The sequence below is a fragment of the Nerophis lumbriciformis genome, linkage group LG17 (assembly GCF_033978685.3).
Source record: "Nerophis lumbriciformis linkage group LG17, RoL_Nlum_v2.1, whole genome shotgun sequence".
NCBI classification, from domain to species: domain Eukaryota; kingdom Metazoa; phylum Chordata; class Actinopteri; order Syngnathiformes; family Syngnathidae; genus Nerophis; species Nerophis lumbriciformis.
The window spans coordinates 750001-763118 of NC_084564.2; the positions used below are offsets into that span (position 1 = coordinate 750001).

A 13118-nucleotide genomic window follows, 5' to 3' on the forward strand; every position below is an offset into this window, starting at 1 on the left:
ATGACTTCTGTTTTGTTTGATCAACCGTTTTACTGCCTTGTTACAGACGCCGTTTGGAAACATTTAAGGTATATAAATAAACATTTATGCGTAAATAACTCATTTCACAACATATATATCTGTGACTTATAGTCCGTGTGACTTATATATGGAAACATATGTTTTACTGGGTGTGCCTTATATATGGAGAATATGTTTTGCTTGCCGCGATTTATATATGGAACAGATGTTTTCTGGGTGCGACTTATATATGGAAACATTGTTTTCTGGGTGCGGCTTGTATATGGAACCGTATGTTTTACTGGGTGCGCCTTATATATGGAAATATGTTTTCTGGGTGCGCCTTATATATGGAAATGTGTTTTCTGGGTGCGACTTATATATGGAAACATATGTTTTACTGGGTGCGTCTTATATATGGAGAATATGTTTTGTTTTACTGGGTGCGTCTTATATATGGAGAATATGTTTCGCTTGCCACGACTTATACATGGAAACATATGTTATTCTGGGTGCGACTTATATATGGAAACATATGTTTTGCTGGGTGCGACTTATATATTGAAACATATGTTTTACTGGGTGCGCCTTATATATGGAAATGTGTTTTCTGTGTACGACTTATATATGGAAACATATGTTTTACTGGGTGCGTCTTATATATGGATAATATGTTTCGCTTGCCACGACTTATACATGGAAACATATGTTATTCTGGGTGCGACTTATATATGGAAACATATGTCTTCTGGCTGCGACTTATATATGGAAACGTATGTTTTGCTGGGTGCGTCTTATACATGGAAACATATGTTTTTCTGGGTGCGACTTATATATGGAAACATATGTTTTACTGGGTGCGACTTATATATGGAAACATATGTTTGGGTGCTGATTATATATGGAAACATATGTTTTACTGGGTGCGTCTTATGTATGGAAACATGTTTTACTGGGTGCGCCTTATATATGGAAATGTGTTTTCTGTGTACAACTTATATATGGAAACATACGTTTTACTGGGTGTGTCTTATATATGGAGAATATGTTTTGTTTTACTGGGTGCGTCTTATATATGAAGAATGTGTTTTGCTTGCTGCGACTTATATATGGAAACATATGTTTTACTGGGAGCGATTTATATATGGGCAACATATATTTTACTGGGTGCGACTTATATATGGAAACATATGTTTGGGTGTGACTTATATATGGAAACATATGTTTGGGTGCGACTTATACATGGATACATGTTTTGCTGGGTGTGACTTATATGTGGAAACATATGTTTGGGTGCGACATACTGTATATGGAAACATGTTTTGCAGGGTACAACTTATATATGGAAACATATGTTTGGGTGAAAGTTATATATGGGAACGTATGTTTTACTGGGTGCAATTTATATATGGGCAACATATGTTTTGCTAGGTGCGACTTATATATGGAAACATGTTTTGCTGGTTACGATTTAAATGCGGAAACATGTTTTACTGGGTGCGACTTATATATGGAAACATATGTTTGGGTGAGACTTATATATGGAAATATATGTTTGGGTGAGACTTATATATGGAAACATATGTTTGGGTGAGACTTATATATGGGCAACATGTGTTTCACTGGGTGAGACTTATATATGGAAACATATGTTTGGGTGAGACTTATATATGGAAACATATGTTTTGCTGGATGTGACTTAAATGCGGAAACATATGTTTTACTGGGTGCGACTTATATATGGAAACATGTTTTGCTGGGTGTGACTTATATATGGGAACATGTTTGGGTGCGACCTGTATATAGAAACATATATTTTACTGGGTGTGATTTATATATGGGCAACATATGTTTTACTGGGTGCGGCTTATATATGGAAACATTTGTTCTGCTGGGTGCGGCTTATATATGGAAACATATGTTTTGCTTGACGCGACTTCTATATGGAAACATGTTTTTCTGGGTGCGACTTATATATGGAAACATGTTTTTCTGGGTGCGACTTATATATGGAAACATGTTTTTCTGAGTGCGACTTATATATGGAAACATGTTTTTCTGGGTGCGCCTTATATATGGAAACATGTTTTTCTGGGTGCGACTTATATATGGAGACCTATGTTTTGCTGGGTGCGGCTTATATACGGAAACGTTTGTTTTGCTGGGTGCGACTTATATATGGAAACCTATGTTTTTCTTGGTGCGCCTTGGACATGGAAACATATGTTTGTGTGCGACTTATAGATGGGCACGACTTAAATATGGGCAACATACGTTTTACTGGGTGCGTCTTATATATGGAGAATATGTTTTGTTTTACTGGGTGCGTCTTATATATGAAGAATGTGTTTTGCTTGCCGCGACTTATATATGGAAACGTATGTTTTTCTGGGTGCGACTTATATATGGAAACATATGTTTTACTGGGTGCGACTTATATATGGAAACATATGTTTGGGTGCTGATTATATATGGAAATATATGTTTTACTGGGTGCGCCTTATATATGGAAATGTGTTTTCTCAGTGCGACTTATATATGGAAACATGTTTTTCTGGGTGCGACTTATATATGGAAACCTATGTTTTGCTGGGTGCGGCTTATATATGGAAACATGTTTTGCTGGGTGCGGCTTAAATGCGGAACCATATATTTTTCTGGGTGCGACTTATATATGGAAACATATGTTTGGGTGCGATTTGTATATGGAAACATATGTTTTACTGGGTGCGATTTATATATGGGCAACATATGCTTTACTGGGTGTGTCTTATATGCTGGTGCAGTCTATAGTTGGTCTATATCATTGCGACCTTATATTCTACTAAAATGGTAGAAATAGGAATGTTAGAATGGTTAAATGTTTACTTCACTCAGTGTGTGACCTGGAGAAGATCATGGTGTCGTAGTAGTGTGTGTGTGTGTGTGTGTGTGTGTGTGTGTGTGTGTGTGTGTGTGTGTGTGTGTGTGTGTGTGTGTGTGTGTGTGTGTGAGACATGTCCTGCTGGAAGTGCATCGCTGGCACACGTCCAAAAACCTCCATAACCCATCACACCCCCCCCAACACCCATCCCCCTCCAACTTGTCTCTTCCTGGTCTTCCTCTCCAACAAAGACAGTTTGAACATCAAATATGTTGTCTTTGTAGCATATTCAACTGAATATGGCTTGAAAAGGATTTGCAAATCATTGTATTCCGTTTATATTTACATCTAACACAATTTCCCAACTCATATGGAAACGGGGTTTGTACTTCAGAAGTATTTACAGATGAAGAAACGGAGTAGTATTTATGCAGGAAGTACTACAGTGATATTTACAGAGGACTTTCTGCAGTAGTATTTTTTAGAAGAAGTACTACAATAAAATATTTACAGAGGAAAAAACACAGTATGTACGCAGGAAGTACTACAATAAAATATGTACAGAGGAATTACTTCAGAAGTATTTACAGATGAAAAAACGCAGTAGTATTTACGCACAAAGTACTACAATAAAATATTTACAGAGGAAAAAACACAGTAGTATTTACACAGGAAGTACTACAATGAAATATTTACAGAGAAATTACTTCAGAAGTATTTACAGATGAAAAACACAGTAGTATGTACTAGGGCTGCAGCTAACGATTATTTTTCTATCGATTAATCTATAGATTATTTTTCGATTAATCGGTTAATCTATAGATTTTTTTTTTCGATTAATCTATAGATTATTTTTCCTTTTACCGATTTTTTTTTTTTATTTAAAATGAAGAGGAAAAAATAAATGTAGGACAGTTTTTTCAAAAGGCATGGCTTTTATTTACAAAAAAAAAAGTATGGCCACTCAGTCAACATTAACAACATGACAAAATATTCTGTAACAATGTAAACATTTAAAACTTTTAACATTTAACAAAATTAAAAGTAGCTTATTTGCTTTTTAATGTGCAAATATAAAAGTAAACATCCAGTGCAAATCTTAATATTCTGGAATAGTATAAGCATTTCAAAAGTAAAAGTATTGCTTATTTTTGCTTTAAAATGTGCAAAAATAAAGATAAACATCCAATACAAAAAAGTGCAAAACGGAAATATTCTGTAACAAGTGTAAACATTTCAACAAAAGTAAAAGTATTGCTTATTTGCTAAAATGTGCAAAAATAAAGCTAAACATCCAATACAAAAAAGTGTACAGTGTAAACATTTCAACAAAAGTAAAAGTATTGCTTATTTTGCTTAATAACACAACAATGATAGTATGATTAAAGTGAAAGTTAATTGTTGGTTTGTACATAGTATATGTAACTGTTAATGTTGTAAAAGGTATTTGCACAACTAATTAACGTTAGCGTTTGTGACACGTCTTGTGCCGTGGGGTTCTTTCAGGACCGACAGACTGAACGCCAGACGGCTTTGCCAGGTTTACAATCTTTTAATTTTACACAAAGTCTTTTCTCTTCCAACTGCGCGGATCGCGCACCTGGGCACGATTGCGGCGTCGCTCCCGGCGCGCCCCGCCTCGCCGCTCGCTCGCCGCCGCCGCCTCTCCACAGCGTTAAAGAGGAGCGTGTCTTTGTAAACACTGAACAGGCACGCCAAACGCGCCTCTCAGAGCGAAACGGTGCTTTAGTTTATGAATTTACAACGCAGATACAAATGACACATTCATGTTTTTGTGTAATGATGACAACGTATACGCACGCGGACGATTGACTTGTTGATGGTGATGGCAAGAACGCTGTCGGGTGTTTTCTTTTCAAATGTTCGTTCATAGCCGTTGTGCTGCTATGATAGGCCATTTCCGCTCGACACAGTGTGCATACAACAACATTATTAGGCCGTTTATTGAAATACTCCCACACTTTTGACGACTTTTGACGTGCTTTTTCCCCTCGCTCGCATCGTCTGCTTTGCGCTCCGCCATGACAGTAAAGTAGTGTGACGTAAATATGCGACGCGCCGACGCACAAAAACGGCGTCGACGTATTTACGTAACCGATGACGTCGACTACGTCGACGCGTCGTTTCAGCCTTAGTATGTACGCAGGAAGTACTACAATGAAATATTTACAGAGAAATTACTTCAGAAGTATTTACAGATGAAAAACACAGTAGTATTTAAGTAGGAAGTACTACGGAAGAATTTCTGCAGTATTATTTTCAGAGGAAGTACTACAATAAAATATTTACAGAGGAAGTACTGCATGCCGCAATCAAACTGTCACCACCACCTACATGTAGATAATATATATGTTTGTATGTAAGTGTGTGTGTATATATATATATATATATATATATATATATATATATATATATATATATATATATATATATTAGAGATGTCCGATAATGGCTTTTTGCCGATATCCGATATTCCGATATTGACCAAACCCTTAATTACCGATATCAAGCGATACCAATATATACAGTCGTTGAATTAACACATTATTATGCCTTAGAGGGGTTCAGGGATTGCTATGCTTTGTTGTGATCCCTTCATGTCTTCTCATAAAGTTGTTGTTGATTATGATGTTGTTGATGTTCTTGTTTATGTTGTTGTTGTTAATATGATGTTGTTGTTATTGATGTTATTGTTGATGTTGATGATGATGTTGATTATGATGTTGTTGATGTTGTGGTTGATATTGATGATGTTGATTATGATGTTGTTGATGATGTGGTTGATATTGATGATGTTGATTATGATGTTGTTCTTGATATTGTTGATGTTGATATTTTATCAATGTTCTTGTTGATGATATTGTGGTTGATGTTGTCAATGTTGTTGTTGATGTTCTTGTTTATGTTGTTGATGTTGATATATTGTTGTCGATGTTATTGATGATGTTGTGGTTGATGATATTGTGGTTGATGTTGATTATGTTGTTGTTGATGTTCTGGTTGATGTTGTTGATGTTGATATTGTTGTCGATGTTCTTGTTGATGATGATATTGCCGTTGATGTGGATATTGCTGTTGTTGATGATATTGTGGATGATGTTGATGATATTATGGATGATGTTGATGATTATGTCGATGTTGATATTGTTGCTTTTGTTAATGATGTTGATTATGTCAATGTTTGTATTTTGTCGCTGTTGTTGATTATATTGTGGATGATTATTTTGATGTTGATATTGTGGACGATGTTGATGATCACGTCGATGTTGATATTGTGGATGATGTTGATGATCATGTCGATGTTGTTGATGTTGTTGTTAACTATGTTGTTGATGATGTTGTTTTTGTTGATGTTGTTGATGTTGATGTTGTTGATATAATTGCTGATGTTAATGTCGTTGTCCATGTTCTTGTTAAAGATGATACTGCTGTTGATATTGACATTGTTGATGATTATGTTGATATCGTGGTTGATGTTGTTCATGTTGATATTGATGATGTTGATGATGATGATGATGTTTTTGTTGATGTTGTAGACTATGTTGATGACGTAGATATTGTAGTTGATGTTGTTGATGATTATGTTGATGTTGATATTGTTGATGATATTATGGTTGATGTTGATGTTTTTGATGATATTGTGGATAATGTTGGTTATGTTGATATTGTTGATGATATCGTGGTTGATGCTGATGATCATGTCGATGTTGATGATGTTGTTTTTGTTGATCTTGTTGTTGATAATATTGTTGTCCATGTTTTTGTTGATGATCTTGTTGATATTTTGGTTGATGATCATGTTGATGATGTTGATATTGATGATGTTGTTGATTATAATGTGGATGTTGTTGATGTTGATCATGTTGTTAATAATGATGTTATTTATGTTGATGTTGTTGATGTTTTTGTTGATGTTGTTGATTATATTGATGATGTTGTTGATTATAATGTGGATGTTGTTGATGTTGATCATGTTGTTAATAATGATGTTATTTATGTTGATGTTGTTGATGTTGTTGATTATATTGATGATAATGTTGATGATGATGTTGTTGTTAATGATGTTGATGTTGTTGATATTGTTGATGATGATATTGTGGTTGATGATGTTGTTGATTATAATGTGGATGTTGTTGATGTTGATCATGTTGTTAATAATGATGTTATTTATGTTGATGTTGTTGATGTTTTTGTTGATGTTGTTGATTATATTGATGATGTTGTTGATTATAATGTGGATGTTGTTGATGTTGATCATGTTGTTAATAATGATGTTATTTATGTTGATGTTGTTGATGTTGTTGATTATATTGATGATAATGTTGATGATGATGTTGTTGTTAATGATGTTGATGTTGTTGATATTGTTGATGATGATATTGTGGTTGATGATGTTGTTGATTATAATGTGGATGTTGTTGATGTTGATCATGTTGTTAATAATGATGTTATTTATGTTGATGTTGTTGATGTTTTTGTTGATGTTGTTGATTATATTGATGATGTTGTTGATTATAATGTGGATGTTGTTGATGTTGATCATGTTGTTAATAATGATGTTATTTATGTTGATGTTGTTGATGTTTTTGTTGATGTTGTTGATTATATTGATGATAATGTTGATGATGATGTTGTTGTTAATGATGTTGATGTTGTTGATTTTGTTGATATTGTTGATGATGATATTGTGTTTGATGATGTTGATGATAATATTGATGTTGTTGATGATGATGTTAATGTAGTTGATTATGTTGATGATGTTGTTGATTATGTTGATGATGTTGATGAAGTTGATGTTAATGATTATGTTGATCATGCTAATTATGTTGATGTTGTTGATGTTGTTGATTATGTTGATGATAATGTTGATGATGATGTTGTTGTTAATGATGTTGTTGATTATGTTGATATTGTTGATATTGTGGTTGATGATATTGATGATAATATTGATGTTGTTGATGATGATATTGTGGTTGATGATATTGATGATAATATTGATGTTGTTGATGATGTTAATGTATTGTTAATAATGATGTTATTTATGTTGATGTTGTTGATGTTATGTTATTTATGTTGATGTTGTTGATGTTTTTGTTGATGTTGTTGATTATGTTGATGATAATGTTGATGATGATGTTGTTGTTAATGATGTTGATGTTGTTGATTATGTTGATATTGTTGTTGATTATGTTGATGATGTTGATGAAGTTGATGTTAATGATTATGTTGATCATGCTAATTATGTTGATGTTGTTGATGTTTTTGTTGATGTTGTTGATGATGATGTTAATGTAGTCGATTATGTTGATGATGTTGTTGATTATGTTGATGATGTTGATGAAGTTGATGTTAATGATTATGTTGATCATGCTAATTATGTTGATGTTGTTGATGTTTTTGTTGATGTTGTTGATTATGTTGATGATAATGTTGATGATGATGTTGTTGTTAATGATGTTGATGTTGTTGATTATGTTGATATTGTTGATATTGTGGTTGATGATATTGATGATAATATTGATGTTGATGATGATGTTAATGTATTGTTAATAATGATGTTATTTATGTTGATGTTGTTGATGTTATGTTTTTTATGTTGATGTTGTTGATGTTTTTGTTGATGTTGTTGATTATATTGATGATAATGTTGATGATGATGTTGTTGTTAATGATGTTGATGTTGTTGATGTTGTTGATATTGTTGATGATGATATTGTGGTTGATGATGTTGATGATAATATTGATGTTGTTGATGATGATGTTAATGTAGTTGATTATGTTGATTATGTTGTTGATTATGTTGATGATGTTGATGAAGTTGATGTTAATGATTATGTTGATCATGCTAATTATGTTGATGTTGTTGATGTTTTTGTTGATGTTGTTGATTATGTTGATGATAATGTTGATGATGATGTTGTTGTTAATGATGTTGATGTTGTTGATTATGTTGATATTGTTGATATTGTGGTTGATGATATTGATGATAACATTGATGTTGTTGATGATGATGTTAATGTATTGTTAATAATGATGTTATTTATGTTGATGTTGTTGATGTTATGTTATTTATGTTGATGTTGTTGATGTTTTTGTTGATGTTGTTGATTATGTTGATGATAATGTTGATGATGATGTTGTTGTTAATGATGTTGATGTTGTTGATGATGTTGATATTGTTGATGATGATATTGTGGTTGATGATATTGATGATATGTATTGATGATAATATTGATGTTGTTAATGATGATGTTAATGTAGTTGATGATGTTGATGATGTTGTTGATTATGTTGATGATGTTGATGATGTTGATGAAGTTGATGTTAATGATTATGTTGATCATGTTAATGATGGTGATGTTGTTGTTGATGATTATGTTGTTTGTGTTGTTGTTGGTATTGTTGATATTTATGAAGTTGATTATTATATTGATTATGTTGTTGCTAATGTCGATGATTATGTTAATGATGTTGATGAAGTTGACGATTATGTTGTTGATGTTGTTGATGTTGTAGTTGATGTGCCTGCTGGCTCACTAACCGTCGCTAACCTCGGGGGTTTGTTGCTGAGTGGAAGATATCAGCACAGGAAATACGTTGGTTGTGGGGTAAACACCTGCTGCGCACACACACACACACACACTAACCACACACTAACCACACACACACACACACAAACACACACAAGCTAACGTGTAGAGAGGCAGTTGTTCAAGTATCAAAAGACGCCACAAACAAAGTCCTGCTGCTGACATGAAAAACAGCTCTAGTAGTAGTGTAGTAGTAGTGGGGTAGTAGTGTGGTAGTAGTGTAGTAGTAGTGTGGTAGTAGTGTAGTGTGGTAGTAGTGTGGTAGTAGTGTAGTAGTGTAGTAGTAGTAGTGTAGTAGTATTAGTGTTGTAGTGTGGCTGCGTCACAAGGCTGTTATCTGCTCCGCCAGGCGTGGAAGAGGCGCTGGTTCATCCTGCGCAGCGGGCGCATGAGCGGCGACGCAGACGTGCTGGAGTACTACAAGAACCAGCACGCCAAGAAGCCCATCAGGGTCATCGACCTTCACGCCTGCCAGCAGGTGGACGCCGGCCTCACCTTCAAGAGGAAGGAGTTCCAGGACAGCTTCGTGTTCGACATCAAGACCTCCGAGCGCACCTTCTACCTGGTGGCCGACACCCACGACGACATGAACAAGTGGGTGCGCTCCATCTGCCAGCTGTGCGGCTTCAACCAGTCCGACGACAACAACCAGCACGGTAAGACCTCGTCCTCGTCCTCCAACAACCACCTTCTACTTCTTCTTCTTCTTCTTCTTCTTCTTCACCCTTCCATCTTCCAGTCCTTCAAGGACTCTTTAAACCTTTCCTCTTTTCTTACTTCTCAGAAATAATTAGCACACATTGATGGAGGAGCCCATAAGTCAGAGTACAGCTTCTTAAACATTTCTCCTTTTTATGCATTCTAAGTCATAAAAAACAGCTAGTATGAGGTGGCTAATGGAAGTACTCATACAAAACACACCAACACTACTCAATTTACATGTGGTGACCTGAATACTAAGAAGTATTTGCAAAATTGTTATTATAAGCACTGAACTACTTGGAGAGAGCTCACTAGCTTATGCTGCTATGTTGACATGGTGAGCTGCTGCATGGCCACTGAGTTGGTGAAAGTTAATTCTGGATGATAAATCATGTCTCTCACCTGGATAGTAGAAGGTTGTGGACATAAACCCACAAGTTGGTCAACAAAATAGCGAGAAATACTTTTGTTCAACCTGTTGTGAGGATGATGATGATGAATTGTTGATGTAAAGGGGAAGATACAACCATCCCATCAGTCTTTATCCCAGTGAGAGCAGACATTGTACAGTAAGTGGTTGTTTTATTATGTTTGTATATCTTGTTTAGCACTTAGCAATACTGCTACATGATGCTCAGTGTTTCACTTCTAAAACTTGTAGCTCATCCTCCTTATATTCAGGCTCAAAAATATAAGTTTCTGGATCATCATTTGTCCCAAAGTAGTTTTTGTTGTCTCTCATCATGTCTGCCATGATTAGTAGTCTTATTGTTGTTGAAGGGGAAGTGAACGTTTTGAAATTATTTACTCTACCGTATACTTAAAGGGATCAAAATACATAAATATTACATGTTATTCTGAATGTTACTAGATACTACGTATAAACTTAGTGTGTATATAAAATATGTAAATGTTACAGGTTATTATGAATGTTACTACATTACATATATACTTACAGTGTGTCTATAAAATATGTAAATATGACATGTTATTATGAATGTTACTAGATACTACATGTATACTTACAATGTGTATATAAAATATGTAAATATTACATGTTATAATGAATGTTACTATATTACATATTTTATATACACATTAAGTATATATGTAAATATTACATGTTATTATGAATGCTACTAGATACTACATATATACTTAGTGTGTATATAAAATACATACATATTAAATGTTGTTATGGATGTTACTATATACTGCATATATACTTACAGTGTGTATTTAAAATATGTAAATATAACGTGTTATTATGGATGTTACTATATTACATATATACTTAATATGTATAAAAAATATGTAAATATTACATGTTATTATGAATGTTACTAGATACTACATGAATACTTAGTGTGCATATGAAATACGTAAATATTACGTGTTATTATGAATGCTACTAAATACTACATATATACTTAGTGTGTATATAAAATACGTAAATTAAATGTTATTATGAATGTTACTAGATACTACATATATACTTACAGTGTGTATTTAAAAATGTAAATATAACATGTTATTATGAATGTTACTATATTACATATATACTTAGTGTGTATATAAAATAAGTAAATATTAAATGTTATTATGAATGTTACTATATACTACATATATACTTACAGTGTGTATTTAAAATATGTAAATATAACATGTTATTATGAATGTTACTATATTACATATCTACTTAATTGGTATATAAAATGTGTAAATATTACATGTTATTATGAATGTTACTAGATGCTACATATATACTTAGTGTGCATATGAAATACGTAAATATTACGTGTTATTATGAATTCATATTTGGATATTTTTCAAGTGCTTTATAGGCATAATGGAGCAACACCTAATACCTCCATTGTTAGCTGACTTTTGCTAGTGTTTATTTATGATTTAGAATGCATAAGCAGGGGAAAACACATGTGTTCTTGTCTTACATAAGAATTGTTAATGATAGACACATTTGTAAAAAAAAAAAAAGAAAAAAAAAAGTGCACTTCCCCTTTAAGAGCAGTACTTGAATCATGCTTCAAACCCTTCTTGGAAAAATTGTGCACGACAAAATGTCGACATTATTCCTGACTTCCTTATTTTGATTGAAAAACAGAAGCACAAATGGTTTTATTCTTTTTTTGTTTTTGTAGGTTAAAGTGTTTTATATGCTGTGTTCCTTAATTAATGTCGCTGATAAATGTATTATTATTTATGGAGTTTAATGTCTTTTTATTTTTTAGTGTCAAATATTTCAGTTGGTCTAAAAAAAATTTTCGAGTTTAAATAAAGATAAAACTTTTTTTTTTTTTTTATTTCAGGCAAATTGATGAACTCAGGCTAAAACCAATGTTGGTAAAGTTATTTGTTTTAAGTTGATTTTCTTTTTTTGTTTGGCAGAGGTGTACTTACAACAATTTTATAGACAAATGATACTATTTATAGCTGCGGTGTGTGTGTGTGTGTGTGTGTGTGTGTGTGTGTGTGTGTGTGTGTGTGTGTGTGTGTGTGTGTGTGTGTGTGTGTGTGTGTATGTGTGTGTGGGTGCTGGCAATGCTTACTTAATGGGGACATGGCTCTGTTTACACAGTCACCTTTAGGGGACCTCTTGACGGTATGGGGACAAAAAAACAGGTCCCCTAAAGGGAAATCTTTTCAAATGATGGTCAGATCCATTCTGAAAATGCCTAAGTGATTTTTAATATATTTAATTTGAACTTTTTTATTTTTTTAAATGGTCCTCAGTCGTCACATACAAATGTGTGTGAATGATGCAAAATGACTAAAATGTGGTCCCCATGAAGCATATGAAGTCTTTTTCCCCAGTAAGAATGATCAGCACATGACTTCATCAATCCAGAGATTTAAAGACGTGTATGAACTAACTGGCCAGTGGACATTTTACATCTTTTTACCTTTTTATGTCTCCACAACCT

General features: G+C 33.5%; 1 protein-coding gene across 1 annotated transcript in view; it reads left to right on the plus strand.

Moving 5' to 3' along the window:
* The window catches only part of gab2 (GRB2-associated binding protein 2), a 91778-nt gene that overhangs the window by 31805 nt on the left and 46855 nt on the right, over window positions 1–13118 (plus strand). The window contains exon 2 of the mRNA XM_061972171.1: window positions 9824–10130. Coding sequence (XP_061828155.1) covers window positions 9824–10130 — 307 coding nt within the window. The remainder of the gene's footprint in view (window positions 1–9823; window positions 10131–13118) is intronic.